Source organism: Podarcis raffonei, chromosome 2 (assembly GCF_027172205.1).
Source record: "Podarcis raffonei isolate rPodRaf1 chromosome 2, rPodRaf1.pri, whole genome shotgun sequence".
In the NCBI taxonomy this organism is placed as follows: Eukaryota; Metazoa; Chordata; class Lepidosauria; order Squamata; family Lacertidae; genus Podarcis; species Podarcis raffonei.
In genome coordinates this window covers 41,826,086-41,852,709 of record NC_070603.1, presented here as the reverse complement: position 1 = coordinate 41,852,709, position 26,624 = coordinate 41,826,086, and the positions used below count along the sequence as shown (strand labels likewise).

General features: G+C 44.2%; 1 protein-coding gene across 2 annotated transcripts in view; it reads right to left on the bottom strand.

Annotated features, from left to right (window-relative positions):
• The window catches only part of PIK3R6 (phosphoinositide-3-kinase regulatory subunit 6), a 35,281-nt gene extending 15,691 nt beyond the window's left edge, over positions 1–19,590 (bottom strand). The window contains exons 1-9 of one of the 2 annotated variants that reach the window (XM_053376181.1): positions 19,050–19,590; positions 6,936–7,011; positions 5,913–6,089; positions 4,958–5,087; positions 4,045–4,128; positions 3,376–3,467; positions 2,282–2,350; positions 961–1,093; positions 41–110 (exon numbers count right to left, since the gene is read on the bottom strand). In XM_053376181.1, the coding sequence (XP_053232156.1) occupies positions 41–110; positions 961–1,093; positions 2,282–2,350; positions 3,376–3,467; positions 4,045–4,128; positions 4,958–4,970 (461 nt within the window). In that variant the 5' untranslated portion in view covers positions 4,971–5,087; positions 5,913–6,089; positions 6,936–7,011; positions 19,050–19,590. The remainder of the gene's footprint in view (positions 1–40; positions 111–960; positions 1,094–2,281; positions 2,351–3,375; positions 3,468–4,044; positions 4,129–4,957; positions 5,088–5,912; positions 6,090–6,935; positions 7,012–19,049) is intronic. The other variant, XM_053376180.1, reaches the window with a different exon arrangement.
• Between the last annotated feature and the right edge of the window lie 7,034 nt (positions 19,591–26,624).

Below are 26,624 nucleotides of genomic sequence, written 5' to 3'. Positions count from 1 at the left end.
AATATGTCACTTTAAGACAGGTGAGAGGCCCTATACTTACTTTTCCTGATAGGGGAATGAGTCGTTCTTGAGACTTTGCTCTGCAGAAACCATTCTTTGGTATAATGCTCCTAATGAATAAAATAAGCATCTAAATATCAGTCAAAGTTTAAAGGTCAGTGGTTTGGTTTTGGTATAACTAACCACACCATTGATAATGATGTCGTAACATTGGTTTGAAATGGAATCAAGTCCAAAAGTGAGACTACAAACTCCATGAATAGGCGGGAAAAGAAATCTTCAAGGAAGTCCCAAGAGAAAGGTGGAAAGGCAAATGCTTCTTTTCCAGAGTTTTTACATGCAATGAATGGATCATTTGCGATAGTCCACATATAATATAATTTCTTGCATGGAAGTGTTACAAAAGTAACTAGAAATTCAGAACATTTGAAGTGGCTTTTTGCTATGGGCTCCTGGCTACGAAAAAGCTTTGGAGCATTCTACTTCATGAAGCTTATTTGGTACAATAACCTGAGAAAGTCAGGTAAATCAAATACATGAGATGCCACATCTCATAACTTGAACTTGGTACGATAAGCGAGCTGTAGTCATCCATTATTGAGCAATTAAAGTTGTTCATTAATAAGTTGGTTGCAGTATCTGAACGTAAGCCATGCAAGGGCATTTTTACACATCCTTCAAGCAATGTTTGTTAAAAGAAATGCAGGTTGCCTTTCAGAAAGCAATGTTTCTGGCCCTGTGTTGGCTTATCAGTGTCAAGGAAAGTGTGAACCATGATAAGAGCATCCCACTTTGGTTGGTTTCCAGCAGGTCCCAACTGACAGAGGGATGAACACATCCTGCCATCCCAATTATGAGTGCTCTTCTGCTTTACCAATTCCCCCCCCCCACCTCCCCAATGGTCCTCAGGTCCAAGAAACAAACCAAAAGAAAGCAAAAAGAGTGTGGAATATTGCACACCTGGTATTGTCCGTTCCAGTTTTAGCTGCCGAGCATAATCCAGGCCAATGGTGCAGTACGGTTTGGGCAGAGTGAGTAACTTCTTGCAGAAATCGTACACTCTCTCATACAAATCATCAGGGATGCAAGGTGCCTGGAGCAGCAATGGGAGAACAAACTTCGGTGTAGAAATTATTTGAATATGAGAAGTACCCTGTAGCATTGGCCAACAATCACCAGCCCAATTCACCCCTGGTATCAGTGGAGTAATTCCCCTTGGAATAAGGCCTATTCGCATCTGTTGTTTGGTGGAATCTGGACTGAGCACTCCAACTCTACTGAGAAGATGGTTCATCAAGATCCATATGTTTCCTTTTTCAGAGTAGCTGTACAAGGATAAATGCTTCTGTTACTTTATTTGCTTTATTTGGTGACCTCAGGGAATCTTGAATGATTACAAGGAGGCGGGGGGGGAGAAAGCAGTGTCTGAGTCTAAGATAACCATATGTTTCCCTGTCGTTTTACTCTCCAGGGTATGAAAATGCAGCTATCCTGAGACGCCCACAGCTACTAAACATTTCTTCAAATAAAAATGTCTTTCACTGTCGCTATTTCCTTATTGCAGACTTCCATTTTCAATAAAACTGTGGGTGTTTTCCGCTCCAGAATTTTCACTATGCTGCATTTTATGCTGGTATTTCACCATCTTTCCACAGGGAGCAAATGCAATTCTCCCAAGGTGTCTGCAAGCAAGGACAGCATCACTGTTAATGTATGTGCTTCACAAGAGATTAATACATGAATTATGTATCTTTTATGCATGCAGACATATGGTAAAGTTGGAGAACCTCTGGTTATAAACGGACCATTAATCACCTGCATTCCACCACAGAGATGTTGTTGAGTCGCGTTCTCCCCCTCTTACCATTGATTTTAATGAGTCAGTTCTTTTTAAACTGGAGCAGCACAAGAAAACGTGGTCATCCATAAATGCATTTCACACTGTTGTCTGACACTCTGACAATATCCAGTGCTTACCCATTCCTACAGGGGAGAGGTGCTAGGGCTCAAATCTAACTAGAAGTCAGACCATTTTCTGCTTCTAAGCCCCAGAAGTATCAAAGTGGCGGTGTCTTCCCAGCAAGGAGGAAAAAACACGCTGCACATGCTTAGAGGCACCCTCTCTTGCACATTTCACACATTCCTAGAATTCAAAATAGAATCTCGAGTGGTATCCATGGAAACCTAAGAGCTGTTGGCCATAGTGCAGGCTGACACCTCACATCAACTCCCAGCATGGAATTCCTGTGCTATCATAACCACATGAATTTATAGTTCTCACCTTTATCAATGTGTACATCAGCGTGTGAAGCAAAGGGATGATGTACTGCCGATAGTTGCATCTTTCTGCCTAGAGAAAGCAAACGGTTACATTGAAGATTTTCCAAGAATGTGAGGCTGATTTTGGATCCTCTGCTGTCACAAAACCACATGAGGGAGGAGGGCTGGCAGCTAGAACAACAGAGCACTTGATAGCAGAGACAACTCTAGGTGGAACATTGCCATGGTACCAGCCAGACCTCAGCTGGACTGTGTGTTCAGTTAAAGACTTACCCTTGACATGCTTAGGAGAGATTTGAGGGGAGGAGAGAGAGGGGGGAGAGATCTATGAATATAAAGCCTAGGTGGAAAGCTTGAAGCAGCTGTGACATCTTTGGTCACGTGCATTTTGCAGGTTTTTAGAACACTACAAAATCCTGCAACATCTGCTTAGGGGGAAAAATAGTAGAATGAGCATACACATCATGGATCTCCCAATGCTCTGTAGGTATACTATCTCCAGCCAACCTAAAGATCAGTTTTTCTGCAGGAAGAATGGCCTCTGATGAGAGAATAAGGAGGACCAGAAATGGCAGGAAGGTGCAGGATAAACAATAAGGAACACCGGGGCAACTTGTTCCCTACAAACACTACAGAGATTGTGAATGATGTCAGAAGCAGGCTGCATGGTATATATATATTTTAAGCAGAATGCAACTCAGCCTGCAACTGCATTAGAGTTTTGATCCTATGTATTGGAGAACCAGCAACACAGTGGAATATTCAGTGCTGGACAGATATGGCAAGCAGCTCTGGTCTTGGTTCCCGCTCCCTTGAGAAGATGATGGGTGACATAGAATCAGGACAAGACATAGGAGAGGAAACTGTTTTGTTCCAGGCTCCGGCTACCCTGAATTTATGACTGAGCCAATGAGCCTTGATAGAGCATCTAATATTTGGAAGTGTCTGAAACCCTTCAATTTGAAGAGCAGCATATTAATTAAATCACATTTTTTTCCACAGCAATAAACCATAGATTCATATTCATGAGAAAGGCTACATGTGGACTGTGGAGACAACTCCCAGCCCTTTGTTTCCTTCTGTGGACATTCTTACCCTTTCCAGTTCTTTCACCAGAATTTTGATCAAGAGGGCTCCATTGCTGGGATTCCTGTCAATCTTCTTGTGCAAAGTCCATCTCAGCATCCCTGGAAGAAGGTGGGAAGAGAACCAAAGTTAAAACAGCTGTCAATGTTTCACTGGGTCAGGAATCAGAAAGAGACAAGAGCAGAATATTGCAAAGAAGGAAAGTGAGTTGCACTTATAGAAGAAGAGGAGCGGACAGGACTGAACCATAAACAAAAGCAGCTCTTCCCTCAAAGTTTCCACATATTATTTTATTTAATTATTTATTAGGTCATTCATTTGATTTCTTACTTGCCCTAAGGTCCCAGGGCAGGTTACAGCAGTTTGTACTTGGAAAACATATTCTTTATCACCAAGCTATGGCTCCTTCTCTCTACAACTGTTGCCAGTAAGGGAGAGTTTTACTGGTGACCTTATTTTGTCTGGAATCAACCAGGTACCCACACCCAGTCATATGCATCCATATGGGTAGGTATCTCAACAAGACCAGAAAACCCAGGAAATGCCAACACAGCTGGCCAAACCTTCAAAGTCATTTTCTTTTGCTCTCACTAGCCATGGGAGAGGCGTTCTCAGACACACTGCAAAACTCTTCAGTGCTCAGTGATGAGCTGGGGCACACAGGTCACTGGCTCTTACCTCTCTCGCTCTGGAAGGCTGGGTGGTGGCCATCAAGTTCACGAAGGAGGGCATGCACACTTCGGAGGAAGTCAGACTCAACCTCTTGACAAAGGAGAGAAACAGGGTGTGAGGAACAAGATAACTCAGCGTCTTCTTGTTATTTGTACTTAACAACCCAAATCCTTACCAACAAACCGGTAATGCTAGTGGTTTGCCATCAACACTGCAAGCTCCTTTTTGAGCAAATACATGATAGAGTAGCACAGGAATAATGGCCAGCAGATAATGGATGAGCTGTTCATGGATCAAAAGGTACACGCACCCCTGCCTCCTTGTATACAACCAGTTATCACTGATGTTATAACAGCTTTGATGTTAACTCTCCCAAACAAGAGAGTGTAGATAGGCATTGCCTTTGGTTATTACCAGTGAAAAACTTGCTCCCATAATATATAATTCCCATCCGCTACCTCTCAGTAAATGCTTACACAACTGATGAAGGATGTGTGTGTAATTGTTGTTATACTCCTACTGAAGGTGGGATCCTGGCACTGGTAGGGTAGCACAAGCTAATCAGGTCTATGTCTGCCTGTTGGAATAATAAATAATACAGCTTGCTTTACCCATGAGCTGCTGACGTTCCCACTAGGTCTAACATTCCATCTGATGAAATGGGCTTATGCTACAATAAATCTGTGCAACTTGAAGCAGTCAAGAGCCTCTTTCTGTGTGTTTGCTGCATCAGACTAACACAGCTGCCCCTCCGAATTTTCTTTCTTTCTTTCTCTCAACTGTGCAGTGGGGGAACTAGAGACACTCAACTTTTCTCACCTAAACACCTCATGTTCAGAGAGCAAGCAGAAGCCGATACGGCACTTTGAGATGCTTCTGTGAAGATGAGACTAATGATCATAACAATAACAACAGTAACCTGGGTTATCCATGGTTGGGCGGATGTCGCAGCAGGTGGTCGTGAAGTTATCTTTTCCAGCACTTCTGGGAGAACTGGGTGACCAGAGGGTCCAGTTTCACTGAGCATGACCTAGTATCCTCTAGCACTTCTGCAAAAAAAACAAGATGGCGGTTGAGAGTGCTTGAATTCCATGTTTAATACCAGGAACCTGACACTGAAATGATAAGTAGCGGTGTTAGTGTGTTGCGGCAAAAACAAAAAAGAGACTTATGGCACCTTAATGCGTTTTGCTATTGTATCCACTTTTGTGGATTACGGCCCACTTATTTCACACTAAGCTTATTTTACCCCAAAATTTGTTGGTGTAAGGTGCACCAGGCTCCATGAAAACAGAGGGAAGGAGACAGTGTGGTTTTCACACTGTAGTTCCAACATTCAGTGTGCACCTCTTGTTCAGGAAGCAACAAGCTACATTATAGCATGCACCACTGGATGGTGTTCTCAGGAAAAGGGATCTAGAAGATGAGTGTTATAATTCACAATGGCACAGAGAATAGGTGGGTAAGCTGTGGCCCTCAAGATTTTTTTGTTTGACTACAACTCCCATAAGCCCTGACCATTACCTATCCTAGCTGGGGCTGATGGGAGTTGTAGTCAACAACATCTGGCATGTCACAGGTTCCCCAGTACTGGCACAGAACTTGGAGAAATCGCTGCCATAAATTACTAGTATTGTGCATGCTGGATGAAGGGCGTGTGTGGTTGTTAAGGAAGTTGGCCAGACTCTTTCCAGAAGGAGATATATCCTCAGATCAACATATTTGTAGCATTTATATCTCATCTTCACCTCCCCCCCCCACAAGGCAACATAGGAAATCAATTTCTAGATGACTAGCATCGGGAATTATGCCCAGGACAAGGGCTTGGTCAGAATGTCAATAACTCTGCTAGAAATAAAGAAAGGTCCACTTACCCAGAATACTACAATGTCCTTGGCATCAGGCAGCGGCAAGACAGCAATCTCTACAACCACACCCAGGCTCTCCTGCTGGGATGCTGTCGGATTTGTTTGGAAGCTGCCAATCTCCGTCAAGTGAGAACACGCCCAAGACAAACTTGCTTTACCTGCCTCACCAGTACCAGCCAATACCTGCAAATATTTGAGAGAGAGAGAAAGAAAATCAGAAAAGGGAATGTGTGGGCTCCTCTTTGTCCATAGTTCCCCATCGCCTATGACCACGTTTGTTTCACTTGCTGCAGATAAAGCCAGGGGAACAAGGACAGTTCTGTTAGTATTTACAGTTGCCCTGATAACATTATTCTCTTCAAAGTGATTTCCTAAGGCTTGAAAGGAAACTCGTTTCTCTGATTGTACTCCCTGCCAATTATAACACATTCTTCAGCAGCAGCCACAGGCAACCAGCTCAGGTGGGCTGGCCCAATGTTATTTGGTTCACCTGGCTTCCATTTCCTCTGTGTTCCAGCTCCCTTGTATATTCTGCTGAGATTCTTGTGATATCTCAGGACCACTGGCCCATGCTGTTTAGTGCAAAGCCGAGATAGTAAAATGCCTTTATTGCTTGGTCGTGCACAGCACTATATTGGGGTGGGCAGGCAGTTGACTGGGGTGTCTGGTCATTTGCAGTAGACTGACAAAGATTTCTGACTCCCAATTATTTAACAATGGCAGCAGCAAAAAGGTGCCTTCTTTGCCCTCTTAAATTAAGACTGCTGAAATTATGAAAGGTTGAGTAAACCAGGAATGGGCTCCCCCACCCCCCACAAAAGAACTGTGAGCTCATTTTGGTCCTGGAACTAGCTAACTAGTAACTAGAATGTGCTCAGAGGCACCCTGCTTTTTGAAATTCTTTTTTTTTTTTTTTGTCTTTTGCTCCTGGCTCAAGTTAGTACGTTGTGGGAGTCTAGTAAAAAAACAACAACAGACTAACTCCAAAAAGCTGGAAGTTTGTCTATCCCTGCAGTAAATGATGTTCACCTTCTCTGAGCACATGGGCTAGGCTGCCCTGCAGAGATTCCAGCAGTTGTGCTCCAGGACTCACTTCAAAGGGAACCTGAGGAGCAAAACCAGAGACACGACATTAGTTTCTCCTCCTCAGTAGCAGAACCAGAAGTGTAATCTTTGCAGCCTTTGAAACATGAGTAGAGTCACACCAGTAGTTGTTATGCTAGCCCCTGCCCCCTCTTGCATCCAAGTACACATAAGAATGACTCACTTCAGGAATAGGCATAGGAGTAACAACTTCTAGAGCATGGGGATAGTCAATGTGATGCTCTCCAGATGATGATAGACAACAGCCCACATCCATCATCCCTGACTAATGGCCACTCTGTCTGGAGCTGATGGGAACTGGAGTCCAACAACATTTGGAGGTCTCACCACTTTGGCTTCTCTTGTTCTAGAGTGGTTGCTCATGTTAATCTGCTGCAGCAAAAACAAAAGAGTGTCTTAAAGGGACCCCTGACCATTAGGTCCAGTCGTGGCCGACTCTGGGGTTGCGGCGCTCATCTTGCTTTATTGGCCGAGGGAGCCAGCGTACAGCTTCCAGGTCATGTGGCCAGCATGACTAAGCCGCTTCAGGCAAACCAGAGCAGCACACAGAAGCACCGTTTACCTTCCCACCAGAGCGGTACCTATTTATCTACTTGCACTTTGACATGCTTTTGAACTGCTAGGTTGGCAGGAGCTGGGACCAAGCAACGGGAGCTCACCCCGTCGCAGGGATCTGAACCGCCGACCTTCTGATCAGCAAGTCCTAGGCTCTGTGATTTAACCCACAGCGCCACCCGCGTCCCTTTAACAGAGTGTCTTGGGTCACCTTAAAGACTAACAGATTTATTGTGACATATGATGACATTAGATGGATCTTCATCAGATGTATGAAGACATAGATAGGCTGTTGGGGTAACACGCCACCAAAATGCTGCCCACCAGGAGATAAAATGGCATCACAACTCACTCACAAACCCAAACTTTCCTTATCCAGATTTAGAAAAACCGCTCTTTGAAGTGCTTCACCAGATAATTAAACCCTTTAATCCCACCTGCAATTATACAAGCAACTCCAAGTTGTTGTTATATTGGAATTTCTGAACCAATAGAAAATAGTATTCTTTTGGAATTATATCAGACAAACCATGGATCCATCAAGCCCAGTATGGTCAATACTGACTGGAAGTGGCCCTCCACGGTTTCAGACAGGAGTATTTCCACACAAGGGATTGAACCTGGGACTTTTTCCACGTTAATCATTTCATGTCCACTAATCCACAGCCTGCCCACCCCCATTTTCCATTCAATTATCCAATTCCATTTAGGAATTCAGTTCATTAAAATTATTACGGGACTACTTGTGCATAATACTGAATAGGTTTGAAAAATAAAACCTGTTTGCAGAATGGGCTGATCACTTTTGACCATTGATGTATGTTCAAAGCAGTTCTCCCCTATTTGTACTGTCAACACCTACTAGCCTGAAGCTTTGTCTCTCATCATAGATGGTCAGCATCAGTCATTACTGTAGAGTGACACAGTCATTCATAGAAGCAGCCCCAAGGGGCCTATGCCACTTTGCCATTTCCGCCGTTCTATTTTTAAGACCCCGTTCAGGCAGAAGTGATTACAGACAGCCTAGCTTCCTCTTCACACCTTCCCTACAGTGACGGCTGAGCTTACAAGAACCCCAACCCACAAGGCTCTCATGCTGTCACAACAAAGAGTCACGCTAACCTGCCTCAGATTTTTCATATTCTCCATCAGGCCTGAATAGTGCTGTCAAAGAGCAAGCAATGAAGCAACGAGGAGAGCATTTCCCAGCATTCACTGGGAACTATATGTGTTGTGAGGGAAGCCATATTGGATCCTATTCTTAGCTAAGCCATTCAGTTCATAGAAAATACTACATTTTGGGATATATATATATATATGAATGACGTGGGTGGCACTGTGGGTTAAACCACAGAGCCTAGGACTTGCCGATCAGAAGGTCAGTGGTTCGAATCCCCGCGATGGGGTGAGCTCCCGCTGCTTGGTCCCTGCTTCTGCCAACCTAGCAGTTCGGAAGGACGTCCAAAGTGCAGGTAGATAAATAGGTACTGCTCTGGCGGGAAGGTAAACGGCGTTTCTGTGCGCTGCTCTGGTTCGCCAGAAGCAGCTTAGTCATGCTGGCCACATGACCCGGAAACTGTACGCCGGCTCCCTCGGCTAGTAAAGCAAGATGAGCGCCACAACCCCAGAGTCGGCCACAACTGGACCTAATGGTCAGGGGTCCCTTTACCTTTATATATATATATATATATATATATATATATATATATATATATATACACACACACACACACACAGTGGTACCTCGCAAGACGAATGCCTCGTAAGATGAAAAACTCGCAAGACGAAAGAGTTTTTCGTTTTTTGAGTTGCTTCGCAAGACGAATTTCCCTATGGGCTTGCTTTGCAAGATGAAAATGTCTTGCGAGTTTGTTTCCTTTTTCTTAAAACCGTTAATACCCAGGGAATCCGTGCTTCGCAAGACGAAAAATTCGCAAGACAAAAAAACTCGCAGAACGAATTAATTTCGTCTTGCGAGGTACCACTGTATATACACACATACCTATATACCTCTGATAATGAAGAATGTTATAGAAGTCCCTGTGGGCCTCTAGATGTTGGACTGCGACACCCAGCTTCCCCAACCATTTGGTTGGCTAGAGCTGATGGGAACAGCAGTCCAACAATAATCAGGTTCTTCATCCCCAGTGCCAGATTTCTACACAAGTTAAGTAAACTACAGTTTAGGGCCTCAGATCTGGGGGGGGGCCCTCTAAAGACACCAATTTAAAGTTTTACATAACTGATCAAAAATAAATGAAATGGGATGTAGACTCTAAAGCAGATTTTATCATTCCGGTATGACAAAAATGTACTTAACGGCCACACAATTATTTGTTGCCCTTTGTTTATAAATCTGTGCAGCATGAACTACAATATAATTTTTATATACGCTAAGAAATCACAATGTATTTTAATGTAAAGGTATTTCATATACAAATTGTCTTATTGCAAGATATATGTTTCTATTAGATTGTTAGTTGTATGCTTGCCTACGTACGGGAATATATGCAAATATAAAAGCTTCTTATTTATGTTTTCATTGTTCTTTCGCTTAGAATAATACACATTTTGAGGTAATGCTGTGGGGTTTCTTCAACTCCACTTTGCTTATGGCCTCAGCATGTCTTAATCCAGCCCTGCCCATTACACTACTTACTACAATTGACCTGCTTTTTTGAGACAAACATCTGTGATGCACCAATGTCAGAGTAAGAAGAAAAGGGCTCAAGCCATTCTTTTCAGGAGGCACAGAGAAGCCATTTTAGTGGCATGAATACATCAGCATAGCACACAGCTAGCAGACAATTTCAGCCACAATTAGCTCTCACACAATTCTTTTAAAGGAAGAACAGCCCACCGAAAAGCAGACATTTCTATTTGCCACAGTCTGCACCTGAACGTTGCCACCTGAATAGTTCAAAGATAAGGAACGCATTGTGAGACCGTAGGAAAGCGATCCATTTTGTGGGTCAGAACGGAACTTCATTGGAATATGCTGTCTTTGTAACATGAGACTGAAGTTGCTTTTTGCAGTTAAGGTGCATCTCACAAACAAACAAGGGACCATTCCTTGAAATAAGGATCGGGTGACAAGCCTATCTGCTACAATACACATCCATTACAAAACAAAGGAGTGGAAGAAAAGGTAGAGCTTCACTACAGTTAAACAAACCCCTAAGTTAGGCATATTTATTCCTAATAATAATAAAAGAATGAAGAACTTCAACAAAACAAAAATAGGATGTGTGCTCATGAAAGCATAAGGCAACAGGAACTGATTCCCAGCTCTTTCCCTAAAGCTCAGCATATTTCACAGAAATAGATTATGGGAGGGCAAAAAGAAATGAGAGATACCTAAGTTCAAACTATCTTCCAAACATTCCGAGAAAAAGAAACTTGGTCCTGTAAAGTTTGTTGTTTAAAAATGAATAGGAGGGATTGGGAAATCAGAAATCTCTGGATTGTGTTTTAATTTAGAGTGAGGGAAGATAGCTCTAGGGGGCTGTAGTTCCATAATCAACGTATGAATGGGGTGGGAGTGTAAATGAATAAGCAAACTTAACAATTCCCTATTTGCTTCTACCTATGACCATATTAATAGCTGATCGCCTCCAATAAGGAATATCCTTTAGACGGATATGTCTGCTCATCTGTGCATGCACACACACACAGGGAGGAATCCAATGTAATGCTAAGTTGAACTCCCTTAGCACTGTACTAGCTACGCTAGTGAAATGGCTTGTGCAAGAAAAGGCGCAGGAATCCAGCCTGGTTCTCATGGCTGGTTGCTCAACAGATCTCTGTAGCCCTGATACTTTCTGTTCTACAACCAGCTTCTGCTAGAACAACATTTGCTCTGGATTTCATGCTTGTACCTAGAGCTGCAGCCCTCATAATAAAGCCCCCTGCCATTCCAAATGACAGAAAGTTACTGTTGTATCTTTGTACTGAGATACCTTTGTCCCTGCTAAATTGTCTGAAGGCTTTGCTGTCTTGCTGTGCTAATCAACTGGTTTTCTTAAAAGACCATAGAGATGCTATTGTCAAAAGGTTGGATCCTGCTACATCGCTAGCAGGTTTTACTGCTGATGATCTGGATTGGAGCTGATTGTAGAAATGCATTGAGGTGGCTATGGGAGGCTGGCCAGCGACTGATATGAAATGTCAGGAACATCGCCGTGCACACAAAAGACATATCCAACCCAAAGGTGCATACAACTCCACTCTCCACACCACCATTTTGATGCTGCTTGGCATACGTTGTTTGAATAGACTTCACAACAACCCTGTGAGGAAGGCCGGAATTACATCTTCAGAATAAATCCAGGCAAATACATGTCCTTCCAAGTGCCCAACGGAATGCATTATGATATAGAGTCATGAAGACAGTGTAGGAAACTCTGCGACAGTTGCCCCCAAATAAAGTGATAGTTGTTTTGACAGATAATTGTGGGAGCTTAGCCTTTGTCAACTAACCTGTCATGACATATATCCCGGTGTGGAAGAGGATGTGGTCTCTATCATCCATGAAACCAAGACAGGCTGGCCACAGAATGGCTTGCTATGACTATATTACCAGCACCATGTAGGCCTTCACTGTGCAGCCAGGAACTTTTAGCAACCTTTGCTGTGCTGATGTATACTTGCAAAATTTCCTTTGTCCTGAGGGAGCGGCTCATGGTTTGTTCCAATATTCAGTGCAGAAATGTGCATTTTCCATTAGAATGTGTATGTTAATGTAATGTGTGTTGGAAAGATGAGGTTCTAAAGGTAAAGGGACCCCTGCCCGTACAGGCCAGTCTTGCCAGACTCTAGGGTTGTGCGCTCATCTCACTCTATAGGCCGGGAGCCAGCGCTGTCCGCAGACACTTCCGGGTCACGTGGCCAGCGTGACAAGCTGCATCTGGCGAGCCAGCGCAGCACACGGAACGCCGTTTACCTTCCCGCCAGTAAGCGGTCCCTATTTATCTACTTGCACTTTGACATGCTTTCGAACTGCTAGGTTGGCAGGCGCTGGGACCGAGCAGCAGGAGCGCACCCCGCCGCGGGGATTCGAACCGCCGACCTTTATGTTATCCTGCCTCCAGAAACAGATGCAGAAAATACATGGGGGGGCATTCTCATGTTTCTTATGTTCACTCATTATTATTGCAGTTTGCACATGCAATGAGTAGATGTGGCTTCACACTCCATGGTGAAGCATTTTTATCTATGTCTGGACCAGAATAGCACAAAATTCTGGAGGTTCAAACTACTAATTCTTAAAGATTGACTGAGAGAGAGAAATGAAAGTAGGCATCCCTTTAGCATGGGTCAGCAAACTTTTTTAGCAGGGGGCCGGTCCACTGTCCCTCAGACCTTGTGTGGGGCCAGACTATATTTTTTTGGGGGGGAATTAACAAATTCCTATGCCCCACAAATAACCCAGAGATGCATTTTAAATAAAAGCACACATTCTTCTCATGTAAAAACACCAGGCAGGCCCCACAAATAACCCAGAGTTGCATTTTAAATAAAAGGACACATTCTTCTTATCTAAAAACATGCTGATTCCCAGACCGTCCGCGGGCCAGATTTAGAAGGTGATTGGGCTGGATCCGGACCCTGGGCCTTAGTTTGCCTACCCATGCTTTACTGGGTGGCAGTGGGGTTCCTATTCTCATTCTGAAGGTGACTCCTTGGAGAGCTACTGATATTTCTAACAGGCAACTATGCAGCCTGCCTCACAGGCTTGTTGTACGATCTGTTTGAATAAGGTATTCTAAGTAGTACCAAAACAGTGACAGGAAAGTCTTGGGCATGGGTGGGGCTGCCTATGTGCATCTGCAACACCCACTGGGGTTCCTGACATTCAATGCAAAGCGTCGCTGAGTCTCTCCCAGCCATTTCAGTGTATTCAGCAGCTCAGCTCATGGGCATGGCGGGCAGCAAAACCTGCAGGCTATTTTGAAAGATCCAAGCAGTCTCCCAGCATTTTGATGGTCACTTGGGAATTCAGTTGATGCAGCAGGCAGCAAATTTTGTAGGCAATTCCTCAGGAATACTGCAATCTTCTCAAGGCACCCCCTCACTGTCATTCGGAATGGCAAGTCTCTTGAAAAAGCTTTATTCTGAGGCCTGTGGATGAGGGTGCCAGATCCCAGCTCATTTCTAGCTCATTTCAATGGTCATTTGTAAAACTTAGCTGATTTTTATGTGGATGGTACAATTTTGCAATTTATGCCAGTGCATTTCAGTTGCTCCTCGCAAGTGCAATGTTCTTCTGTTTGGCCACTTCAGGACACTCTCTGTAGACTGCCTAAAGACCAATAGGAACCATCTAAACTACCCTTCTTTTAATACATTCTAATTGCCATCTTAACATTTCTATGGTAATACATTCAGATGGCTCTGCTCAGCGACAGCTATGCAAGTCATCACTGCCCATAGAGCTCTTTGGTGCATTTGGAATTCATGAAAGGTACATTTCAAGTTCATATTTCTTACCACTTACTGTGATGGTTAGAGGGGTTTAAAAAATCAATCAATCAATAGTTGCATGGCTATATTGCCAAACCAGAATGAACTTCAGTGGCAGGGATGATGTTGAGGGGTGGCTGAACCTCATTCAGCATGGCCCATGCTCAGGGATGATGGGAAGTGTGCTCCTACAACATCTGGAGAGCCACAGGTTTCCCATCTCTGAACTAAGGAGGGGATCGGCTCTTTACTCACCATCTTAGAACAGCTCTACCCATTACAGTTGCTGAAAGAAACGTACAGTAAGCACTGAGTTTCCGGCAGCACTCTTGCAATGTGTGAACATCATAAGCAACTGACAAATGGTAATATTCAAAAAATCAGTGCGGGGGGGGCGGGACCCCTCAGACTCTCAGGACAGTCTGTAAGTGGCTGTACTTGAACAAAGGAACTTTAAAGAAAGACCGTAATGTGAAATCATCAAGAGGGTCAGTGCTATCACTTGTGGATTGAATTGGATTTTTATTATACTACATATGTTAATTGGCTTACCAATGGCCTAATGTCTACGTTATCAACATGTGTTTTGTGTATTACCACGGTTAATTATGTAATTCTCGCTGTCTCTGTCTTTTATGCAGTTCATTTCTCTCTGACCTCGCTGTTTACAACCCCAAGTGGGTAACGCACACACACAGCAGTAACCTAGGACATTTCATCTGATTGAATGGATCGCACTATGTGAATGCTCGTGTGATAATGAATTTGTCAATGTGCCACAAGTGTTACTGTGGTTTTTGTGTATCTTTAGACATTAATATGTCTGGGAACACGTGTTTAGGAAACCTAACTTACCCAGTGCACATAAACTAGATCTGTGCATATTTATGTGCACAAGAGGTGTTTAATGTCAGAAATAGTGCTCCCCATATCCATTGTAATGTATTGAGTTGCTTTTATTTCATTTTTGAAGACTGCATTTTTAAAAATAAATTTGGGTTAAACTTAACTGATTTTACAATGCTCAGCTAAGGGACTCTGCAATTAGATGAACTCTTGCAGATGGTGCTAAATGCATCAGGAGACAAGTGTCGCCAGTCCCTGCTTCACTGTTGCGACATACACATATTTTATAATATCAAAGTATATCCAACACAACAACTGTTACAAACAAGAGGCAAAAGGAGAGTTGTTGTTCTTTAACCAATCTTTTAAAAAGGTACACTCTGGCTGTACAAGATCAAAAGTTCCAAAGTACATCTGTAACTGGATACAAAAAAATACTTTTATCTAAAAGCTCACTCTAATCACGTTGAAAGCCGCCCAACTAGCAACATTAAAACCCTCCAGGCTGTAAGGGAGTTTGTTTCTCAGGTAATTTCCCCTTGTTCCCAGGACCCAGTTCCCTGCAACAATAGTACATGTAACAGTAATCTAAAATACCAGAGGAGGTGAACCTTATATGGTTCAAAATCCAGTGGCAGAACAGGTTATAACGGCTGACATAAGATTTATTAGGAAACCAGAACAGAGCATAATTCCTGGCTGTAGGAAAAGAAGCAAAATCAGTACACTACTAATTCTGCCTTGCGCTTTCTCTTTCCTGTGATTACATTAATAAGGACAAGTCTTACATGCTTGTGCTATCTGTTTCTTGTAGCCCAAAGCCAATTTCCATGCCAGGAGCCAATGAAGAAGAGAAGAAGAAGAAGAGTTTGGATTTGATATCCCACTTTATCACTACCCAAAGGAGTCTCAAAGCCGCTAACATTCTTCTTTCCCTTCCTCCCCCACAACAAACACTCTGTGATGTGAGTGGGGCTGAGAGACTTCAGTGAAGTGTGACTAGCCCAAGGTCACCCAGCAGCTGCATGTGGAGGAGCGGAGACGCAAACCTGGTCCACCAGCGGTGGTGATTGTCATTCACAATGGCCGCGCTTGTCAGACTCAATGACAGCGCTTGTCATTCACAACGGCACCGTGCACTCAAAATTAACTCTTACATCAAAATATTATATTGCGTTGCATACTTAAGTATATTGTAAATAAATGAGCAAATAAAAAGGTTTGTTTCTTTTTCCTCCCTTCTTTCATAAACAAGAGATAAACAAGCGTGGTGGCTGACATAAGCATAATAAAAATTAATTTGGGGGCTAAATTTGGGGGCGCTGGGCAGATCTTTGAACCCCTGTGGCACATATGCTAAAGACAGCACTGGATCCACGTCTGGGAAACCCTGCGCTAGGTCTCCTCCTCCAGGGGTTGTGGACTACAACTCCCATCAGCCAGTTTGGTCAGGGATGGCGAGAGAGCTGCAGTCCAAAGCATATGGAGGACACCATCATAGATAATAGAATCATATAGTTGGAAGGGACCACGAGGGTCATTTAGTCCAACCCCCTGCAATGCAGGAATCTTTCCCCCAATGCAGGGCCCTGCCTTAGGACCACATGCCACATTTGAAGCACAATGGTTCATTGTAGGACTGCCAAAAGCTAGTGTCAGTCTGCTGCAGGTTCCTCCCTCGCTCTCTCGAGCTGAGCAGGCAAACTAGAGTGACATAAGACATGCTGTGAAGCTAGGGTGGGGTGCGGGGGTGGGGGGTGGCAGGGAGTGAGGCAGTATCTGAACAGAACCAGTAAACAGCCTATTGGGCCTTGAAGCTACTCAGTCTGCAACTGACTGACAGCCGGAAGCTATGAACCTTTAAATAAGAGATGAAAGAGGTCCCACTGGGAGCTGGCAGGAAGCAGCAGATCCATTGCCAGGTGGGTGAGGAGGCAGCAAGGGAGCAGCAAGTTCTAATACTAGGAGCACTGGCGTTTTAAGAAATTTCCTTCTTCGTGGAACTTTCAAAGAGATGTAAGGCCAGCTCTCTGTCTGCGAAACAGGCTTTTCAAGGACTCTTTCTTATAGCCGAAGGAGGATGTGCAGACCAGTTCCTGTATGTTAATGATTCTTTGGAGAGTTCCTCCAGCACGTCATATTTAATTACTTTTTGGAAAAAGAAAATGGCCCTCAGGAAGCAACAGCCTGTTAAACTTTAGCATCTCCCCTCCCATTTCCACCGGTGGTTTCAGAAAAACAACCTGGGGGTGAGGTGGGGTGGGGGCAGGAAATTCCTACACTTGTTGCCAAATTTGTTCATCGAAAAAGCAGACACTAAGTGAGACAGCACATGAAAAAGTATGATAAAGGAGCCAAGGCACACACTCCATCTCTCACCGCATGCTATAGACAGCTCTCCTTCAGTCCCGTTGTCCTGTGTAAGGAACCTGCAGTTGCTAGATATCATGTGTTGATCTCCCAGAGCCCTTTCTGCACTGAAATTATCCATGTGGAAGGCATGCCTTGTACATCAGTACATCTTTGACGCTGGCTGCTAACTGGATCCTAACAGAAAGGGCTTTAGGATACTCCCATTTATCTTGCACTCCTGCCCTTCCTCTAGATCAGGCATGTCCAAAGTCTGTTTTGGGGGCCTAATCCGGCCCAACGGTTGATTTAATCTGGCCCCCATGGCAGTATATGTCCTGAGGTAAAATCCTTAAAAAAAAGCTCAGCAACTTCAAGCCTAAAGGCTTCAATCCTAAAAACCTCAAGAAGTTTGGGGTAAGATTGTAAAAGAAGCTCAGCAACTTTGACTGGCCCACACGCACGTTCACTTCTTCAAATCTGGCCCTCTTTGAAAAAAGTTTGGGCACCCCTGCTCTAGATCATGTGGAAGGCTGTGGAGTCAACCATAATCACAACCATGTCAAGCACATAAAGCACATTTAATGCACATGGTTTCCTACCACAGAACCCTGGGAACTGTAGCTTACCCCTCACAGAGCTACAATTGCTAGCACCCTTAACAAACTACAGTTCCCAGGATTGTGTGGGTGTGCCTTAAATATGCACATGTGAATCAGCCGTCACAGATCAAGTACCAGAGACAGATTTTCGTTATACCGCTTCCAACACCAGGCTGTTGGAAGGATTCTATTCACACTTTCACCTGCAAAGAATCAAGGGCTGCCCATTCAAGTGATGGATGTGCATTTGCAAACAGGCCCATAATATATTATAAATAGCACTGAGCCAGGAGGACAAGCAGCTGCCAATCTGGGCATGGCTGCAAGAGGGCAACATTCCAACAAAATGTGCTTAGAGGGGGGGGGGACCTCCTTGTAACACAAGACAGGGTTTGCGCAAGTATTTGAGGAGTGCTTGTTCCCAAAAGGCATCTGCGAACTTCCCCACGCCTCTCTTCCAGATTGTGCCTCTCCCACGACGAAGCCTGTAAAGTCTTTACCAGCAATATAAGAGGGCAGATCAAGAGAATAAACCGCTCTTCCTTGCCCTTGGGAGCCAGAAGGGGGCCAGACGACTCTCTGCGTCGACACACTGAAACTTTTTGGGAACACCTGTTGAATAGCATCTGGGCTTAAACGCTTCCTCTGCAGTTGTTTTGATGGGCCCACCCTTCCCAGAATAATCACCAGCTCCCTTGCGCATGAAATTGACTTAGGAAAAGGAAGCATCGATATCCTGTTGGAGTAGCTTCCTTCCTAAGTTGTTTCTTGGCAGAAATAGAACTCTCTCTCTCTGTCTGTCTGTCTCTCTCTCTCACACACACACACACCCCTCTCCTTGCTCACCATAATACAGTATTTACTAATTTATCCCTTGCTAGCCTCATATACCACCAAGGTCTTTTCCTGCAATTTCACAAGGGCCCTCTCCGGAAAGATTTTGGAAAGGGTTGCCCAGATCCCGGACTCTACAGCAGGGCTTCTTGGAGGGCGCAATTTGAAAGCCACGTTTCCCAAAACGTTCCGCCAACATCTCCTAGCAAACCTCCAAAGAACGCTTTTTAACTCCCGGGACCTCTTTCCTTTTCGGCTCGTATTGCTCAAAGATCTACTTAAGGCACATCAAAAGAAAACAAACCGGAAAAGAGACAGGTATCGAAAGCCGAAGCGCAACGGTGCCGGTGGTGGCGGCGGCAACCGCCGTCTCAAGACAAGCTCAGCTTACCTCCGGGAGCTCGCTCGCTCCTTTCCGGAGGTCTAGCGCCGTCTGGTTCCTAGCCGCTCGCCGCCTTGGCTCGGGCTGCTCAGGAAGTCGCCGGGCGCTCGCTCGCTCAGCAGAGCGCGCAGCAAAACTCGACGGCGCGTCCTACTATAGGACGAAAAAGAAGCTTCCTTTTCTCGCCCAACCGCAAGGCGACCGCGCCGATCGCCTCCGCGGCGTCTGCTGCTTGGTTTTTTTCTCGGCGCCGAGGAATCGCAGAGCTGCAACCTTTCGCTGGCCTTCGCCGCCGCCTCTCCAGCTCCAGAAGTCAAGTGGGGACGGCGGCGGCGGATGCAGCCGCTGCCAACAGCTACACTAAGGAGCGCCTGACTCACTCGCCCAGCGCGCTGCGCCCTGCCCAGTCCGGGAGATGTGCGCGTGGGTGCCTCTGTCCGAGGAGAGAGGTGGCTGCGCTGGGCACCTCTGCCCTGGCACCTCCAACAGGAAGAGGCCTAGGCTAAATAAAGAGACGGACACAAACAAGGTTGCTACGAGAAAAGCGGGCAGGTGCTGCCCCGCTCCGAGGGCTTCCCGGCAGCGGGAGCAGCTGAACCGGCCTCTCAAGATCTCTTGGCAGCAGAAAAAGATCTCGATCTCGTGGGCACAGCGCATGGCGGCCCCACTCAATCACTCGTTCCCAGGCCCCCTTTCAGCATTTCTGCGTGTTTCCTGTTCATCAGTTTCCTCCTTCTGAAATGGTAAACTTAAAAAAAAAAACTTTTTAAAACAGAAAGAAAGAAGAAGTTGTATGTACTAACCAACAACCACAGACGCACATCCTTGTTTTGTGGGGCGCACAACTGAACCCCAAAGTTCTGTTTTGACACCACTTCCGAGCAAGTCCTCAAGCTAGAAACCAAAGATGGGCAGTGTGCTAACAAATCTTCATTCCAAAAGCCCATCACTCAATGGACAATTCATACAATAAACGTGGGCAGGCGAGTTGCAGTGTTCTTTCAACTCAGGTTCCCAGAGCATAGGAGAATCAACTCCTAGGGACCTAGATCCCTTTGGTCCCCAATAAAATATTTGAGGGGGCTGCTCCCCAAGTTAATCGGCCTTGTCATTCAAATGGTGTGTGTGTGTGTGCGTGCCACGTCTTGTGATCGATTATGTGGAACAGGGCTTACCTCCCCCCCCAATATTTTATTCAAGTTGGCACCTTACCAGATAGTGTGGGACTACAATTCCCATTGGCTACGCTGGCTGGGCATGATGGGAGTTGTAGTCCAACAACACTTGGCGACTCAAGGTTGAAGAACACAAGTGTAGTAGGCGAAGGGTGTAGTAGGGACGTATCCTGGGCAGATCTGGTTTCAAATTTCCACTCAGCCATGAAGTTTATTGGGGGACCCTGTGCCAGTGGGCACCTCTCAGCCTCACCTACCTCGCAAGGTTGTTGTGAATCTAAAAGGGGAACAGAGTACTCTATTCTGAAGAGGGGCATCTGAGCTGTTTTGAAGAGGAGTGGGATTTTTAAAAAATGTAATAACATTCAACAAAGACGACTGGTCATGATCATGGATTCCCCAACCTCTGAAGCTGCTCCAGTTTCCAAATTCCACCATCTTTGAGGCTGTGAACACACAGTACCTTTAAAGCACATTAGAAAACACCCCCCTCTTCCCAATAATTAGTGTGTTAAGGGTTTTTGGGAATTGAGGGGTAAATGACAGTGTCCACAATTCTTTGAGAAAGAATGTCCTTTGAATAGGCTTTGAAAGTATAGTGTGTATGAAGCCTGGGTTTAGTGATCCAATCTCCCTCTCAAGGACCTTTGTGCACAGCTGCTGCTCAGCTCCTCAGAGGCTCAGTTCACTCCAGGCTCAGGTCCAAGTGAGGCTTCAGGGTCATCTCTTCTTAGATGTGCAGCTTTATTCCAGATCATATGTTCAGGGGTCTGTCACAGAATCATCCTGATTTAGCAGAGTATGTTGCAAGCACATGGCAAAAGTGCAGGGGCAACAGGATCCTTATATGGGAAGATCTGAACCCCCATGGGTTTAAATGTTTACCAGAGGCACTTTCCTGCAGATGCAAAGCAGGAAGCCTTTCAAGAGAGTACTTGCAGTATCTGATTTCTAAAAGTTAAACAAACTGTAACTAAGAACTCATGCATGGAGCTTGATTTATTCCCCCTCCTCCTTTTCCTTTTGTGCTGTACCTTTTGCGCTGTAAACCTCAGGGCAGATCACCTGACATTTATAAGCTGATCTGGGAGAGGGAATAATAATAATAATAATAATAATAATAATAATAATAATAATAATAATAATTTATACCCCACCCATCTGGCTGGGCTTCCCCAGCCACTCTGGGCAGCTTCCAACAAAATATTAAAATACAGTAATGCATCAAACATTAAAAGCTTCCCTAAACAGGGCTGCCTTCAGATGTCTTCTAAAAGTCTGATAGTTGTTGTTCTCTTTGACATCTGGTGGGAGGGCATTCCAAAGGGCGGGTGCCACTACCAAGAAGGCCCTCTGCCTGGTTCCCTGTAACTTGGCTTCTCGCAGTGAGGGAACCACCAGAAGGCCCTCACCGCTGGACCTCAGTGTTTCTGCTTTGGCTGAAGGGTATGGGGGGGGGAAATGCTTTAAAGAAACAAATATCCAGCAGATCATTGAAGACTGGTTTAAAAGGGTGGGCACACACACTACACAATCTCACTCTCATTTCTGCAGGAAATTATCATCCAGTGGTGGCAGGTGTCCATGGAGCTGGTAGGGCAGAAGGCAAGGAGACCAACTGCTTGCTGGCTGTCTCCCATCTGTTGCCTCCATACTGCACACAACCCACCCTTAACCCACCCTCCCTGCTCCTGCCAACCTAGCAGTTCGAAAGCACGTCAAAGTGCAAGTAGATAAATAGGTACCGTTCCAGCGGGAAGGTAAACGGCATTTCCGTGCACTGCTCTGGTTCGCCAGAAGCAGTTTAGTCATGCCAGCTCCCTTGGCCAATAAAGCGAGATGAGCGCCGCAACCTCAGAGTCGGTCACGACTGGACCTAATGGTCAGGGGTCCCTTTACCTTTACCTTTAACAGCGTCTTAACCACTCCCTCACTATTTTGCTGATCCAAATAATTGCCTTAATTTCTCTTAAAGTAGATCTCACGACAAACTTTATTTTTAAACTCATGTGAGTTTAAAAAGCAGCAGGGGCAGCAAATATATACTGTATGCTCTGGAGGAGTATAGGCTATAGCCTTTTACTTTAACCACCATCCTAAGGTTTAGCAGTGATTAAAAGGCTGAAACACTTAAGTGATACAGTTAAAAGAGTACAATAAGGCACCCAGTGATGCAAATCATAAAAGCAAGTACAAAAATCAGCACAATCTGTACAACATACCAGTGGTCAGATGAGGGTACAAACAGATCAAAACAAGCTAATTTTACTCATTTGCTGGATAGGGATGTGATAAATGTGACAAACACAATGACATTATCGCTTCCCTTAATGTAAGAAAGTGAAAATCCTGAATTGTCAACACCCATCTCAGAAGTTTCTCATCTGAATTCCTGTTGACAGCCAACAGTTCACAAATGAAACTTTTGACCCCCCATATAAGGCCAAAGCTTCCCCCAAAGACCAAATAATACGTGAACATTTCTTCTCAATAGCTGCAAGGTTCCTCACGAGGCAACAGCTTCAGACTTAAAGGGTATCCTGGGTGAAAGATGGAGTCTTTCAAAAGGAATTCACTATGTGCCCAAGCAGGGGATAGTTTGGATGATGTTTGCATGCCCACAAACACACAAAAGGACTCTGGATTTTAATTTTCACTCTTCATTTGAGAATGCTAAGAGCAGGGAGGATTTTTTAAGCATTAAACAAGCAACTTTTTTTGCATGCCGGGGGAGAAAAGAGGGACGTATAATGATAGCTCGGGCACAGGAAAACATGAGTGCCAGAAGCAATTTAGATTACTACAGATTGTTTTTTCATATGTTTGGAAAAAACAGCCTTAAACACATGAAGTGAAGCTATTGGAAATAAGTGCAGCTGGTTACTGCAGGTAACTGCAAGATGGTCCAGGCTGGGTTCTAAGGCAATTTGGTGCCCAAGTCTGCAAATTTGTGGTTTTGTATTATATTTTAGTTTTAGTGTACTGTACGCTGACTAGGCTCAAGAGATACAAAGGAGTTCTTTTAACATCAGGTTTTATTGAACAGTCTACTTCATTGCTTTTTGAAATTGCATTTTAGCCATCTAGAGTTGTCGAAATAAGGTAGGAGATAACTTTGCAACTGGTGTAAGATAATGCTACTCACCCTGAACCTTTGAGCAATCTCCTTTCTGCACGATTTCCTACTACTACTACTATTATTATTTTCAGGTTGGAAGTGAACTCACATGACAAAGTCAAATAGCACTGTCCAATTATTGGAGAAACTGTGGCATGATGGGATGGGTGATATTCAATGAGGTTTTGCTCAGAATAGATTCACTAAAAAGAAAGAACATGGCTAAATTCAGTCTGTTAGTTTCATTAAGTCTTAAAACTTACCTGATGAAAGCCCTTTAATTCATGAATTCTCTCTTATAATTACTGAATGAAGCAAATATACATTGTACAATTCTGCAGTTGTGATCAAAATTCATCATAGTTTTGTACAAAGAAACACAGTCTGTTCTTTGCGGGTAATAGGTTATCAATCATATGCCCTTTTCTGCTTTGAAATGTGCGTTGTACTGTTCCGATAAATATTTATATATTGTATTTATTTCCCAACTTTCTTCCAGACAGATCAAGGCAGTGTGTATAGCAGGAATGTTGTTCGACTCTGCCTCCCTTCAGCCCCAGCCACTGTGGCCAATGGTCAGAAATAACAGAAGCTGGAGTCAAACAATTAGCGGCAGACCTGACATACCCCATCCTCCTGCTATATGATGTCCCCCTTCCATTTCATTCACACAACAACCCTGTGAGGTAGGTTAGCCAGTGAAATTCATGTCTCGAGTGGGAAATTGAACCTGTGTCACTCCTTAGTTTTGTATTGAACTTTGTAGAGGACACACAGAGCAGGTGCAGGAGGATCAAATAATCACTTTTTTGCTTATGGACAAGTCTTTATTGATGCTAATTGTGTAGGATTCTTTGGTGCCATCCAGTGGTTCAACTATGCAACAGCTTTCCCTTGGCTAAAAAGCAGCCTGAATATTAGAATGAAGCAAATGAGAAAACATATTAAAAACAATGCAGCTGTTTTTAAAACATGTAGAGTCTTGATGTATGAAAATGTGGCTTTATTTCAAATAAATTTACAATAAAATATCTCAACAATATTTTATAAAATTAGGTCACAATATAAAATTTACACAGTGGGTTTATGTACAAAAGCAAGCAACTCTTGCATCTATTAAGGAAATGCTCCAACAGACATAAGGTACTCAATTTCAGTAGAAAAGTTTGCATTTATAATGCACACTTCCTTCCTTCCTTCCTTCCTTCCTTCCTTCCTCCCTCCCTCCCTCCCTCCCTCCCTCCCAAAAGCTTCTTACAAACAGCTACTGAAAACCACAGTGCCTCACTCTGCCTTTATTGCCACAAATTGCTTTTACAGGCAAGTATGTAGCAGTGGTCTTGAGAGGGTAAGGTGTTAAGATTGCATCTTGAAACCAAGGGCAAACAGCTCATTTTAAGGAACAAAATCAGTGCTTTAAAAACAAAAAACAGGACATACAAAAGCTGTTAAAAGCACCACTTTGTGGCATCCCATGGCTTCTTTGTGTGCACCTTTCTGGAAGCTTTCTAGGGAAGAATTTGAGACTTGACATCCTTGTCCTCAATTCTTCACCCAGCAATTTCTTGATCATTGAACTACTAGCTGATACTTTGAGAAATCTGCATTGCACCTAACCCCAGGTTGTTCCTCTCCCTGAGAAAAGAATATGCAACTATTACCCATGCAAAATGTGTGTGTGTATGTGTTCAATAAGAATAAAAAGTGGAATGGGAAGGTAGGAGGACCCTGTTCACTTGGATTTTTCCTTTCCACATCCTGCTGACACTAATACACACACACAGAGAGACACTCCCTGCAACTGGGAGATCAAAATGCCCCTTTAGTCACCACCTCCCACTATCAACAATCAGTTTCACCCATTTGCATTCTCCTCTCAAAAGCAAGCAAGTAAACAGCATGTATTATTATTATTATAACTTTCATGTAAAAATGGCTTAATTCAAGTAAGAAGGTGATTAAAATGGACCTCAGTGCTACCTACATTTCTCAGGTTAACATTTTGTTTCCATCTTCAGGGGGGAAAGGAGTCCCGCTCTATACCAAGGATGGAGAACTTGAGGCCCTCCATATATTGTTGGACTCCAGCACCCATCAAGCCCCAGCCAGCATGGGCAATGACGAGGGAAGGTGGGAGTTCATCATCATCTAGAGGACCATCCCTGCTACAGAACAAGAGAAACCACAATAGCTGTTTTCCAGTTCTGTTATGAGGCTTCTTTGCCTCTTTGCTACAGCAACCACCCATTCATAAATTCTGCAATTGTGCCTCCTGAAACGATTCCACCTGGGTGTCGCAAATCTGGAGCAACACAAGAGCATATAACGCCCTGCATTCCACGATACCAGGAATGGGGAAAAAGTACCCATCTGCATGTTGTTGAACTCCCAACTCCCATCATCCTTGACTATTGGCCATACCCAGCTGAAGATGGTGGCAGGTAGAGTCCAGCGCCACCTGGAGGAACATGGGCTTCCTGTGCCTGGAATAAACGCATTGGTGGCCAAGAACACCTCAAAGCCATCCAATTCTGTAGGAAGTTAGGCAAATAGAACAGTTTTGCTTCAAAGGCTCTCCTGCAGAGACGTAGGGCATCCACTGACAACCATAGATGGCTATTAGTGTTTTCTTCTCCGATCTTATTTTTACAGAGAAGCACTCTGGTTCATCTAACATTTGTCATCAAACCGTTCTGTTCCATTTGAGAGCACACCCTGCTCCAATCTGCCCTTCAGTTTCATTCAGTGCATGTTCATTCATTTTGCTCGCTTCCTGCCACTGCCCACCCCCTGCTGGCCACCAAATTCCAAATTCCAGTTCCTGGTGACTCTTAACAGACTGAGCGTCGGGCAATTTTAACAAAGAAAAACCCAAGGTGCAACATACTGCAATCCCTGCAATTTGTGAATGGCAGCAAAGCATAAGCACAAAAGCTGCATTCAGCTCCAGCTGTAAAAAAATACCCCACCTCTGTTGTTATGGACTCATTTGTAGGGCAGTAAGTACCATCATCATCATCATTTTTTATTTGTATGCCGCCTTTCCACAGTTAAAACAACAATGCTCAAGGCGGCTTACAGCATAACAAGATTTACATAATTACAAAAGTCATAAACAATAAATAAACCACACCAAAAAAAATACACAACCAAATGGGAAACAATTTCCACATAAATCAAAATCTAAAACTAAGAATACACCATTCATATCAGAGTTTAAAATGGCATAGGTAAAAAACAAAAACAAACAGAGCCCTCTCTGCCCAGCAGCAGCAGCGGCAGTCCTTTATG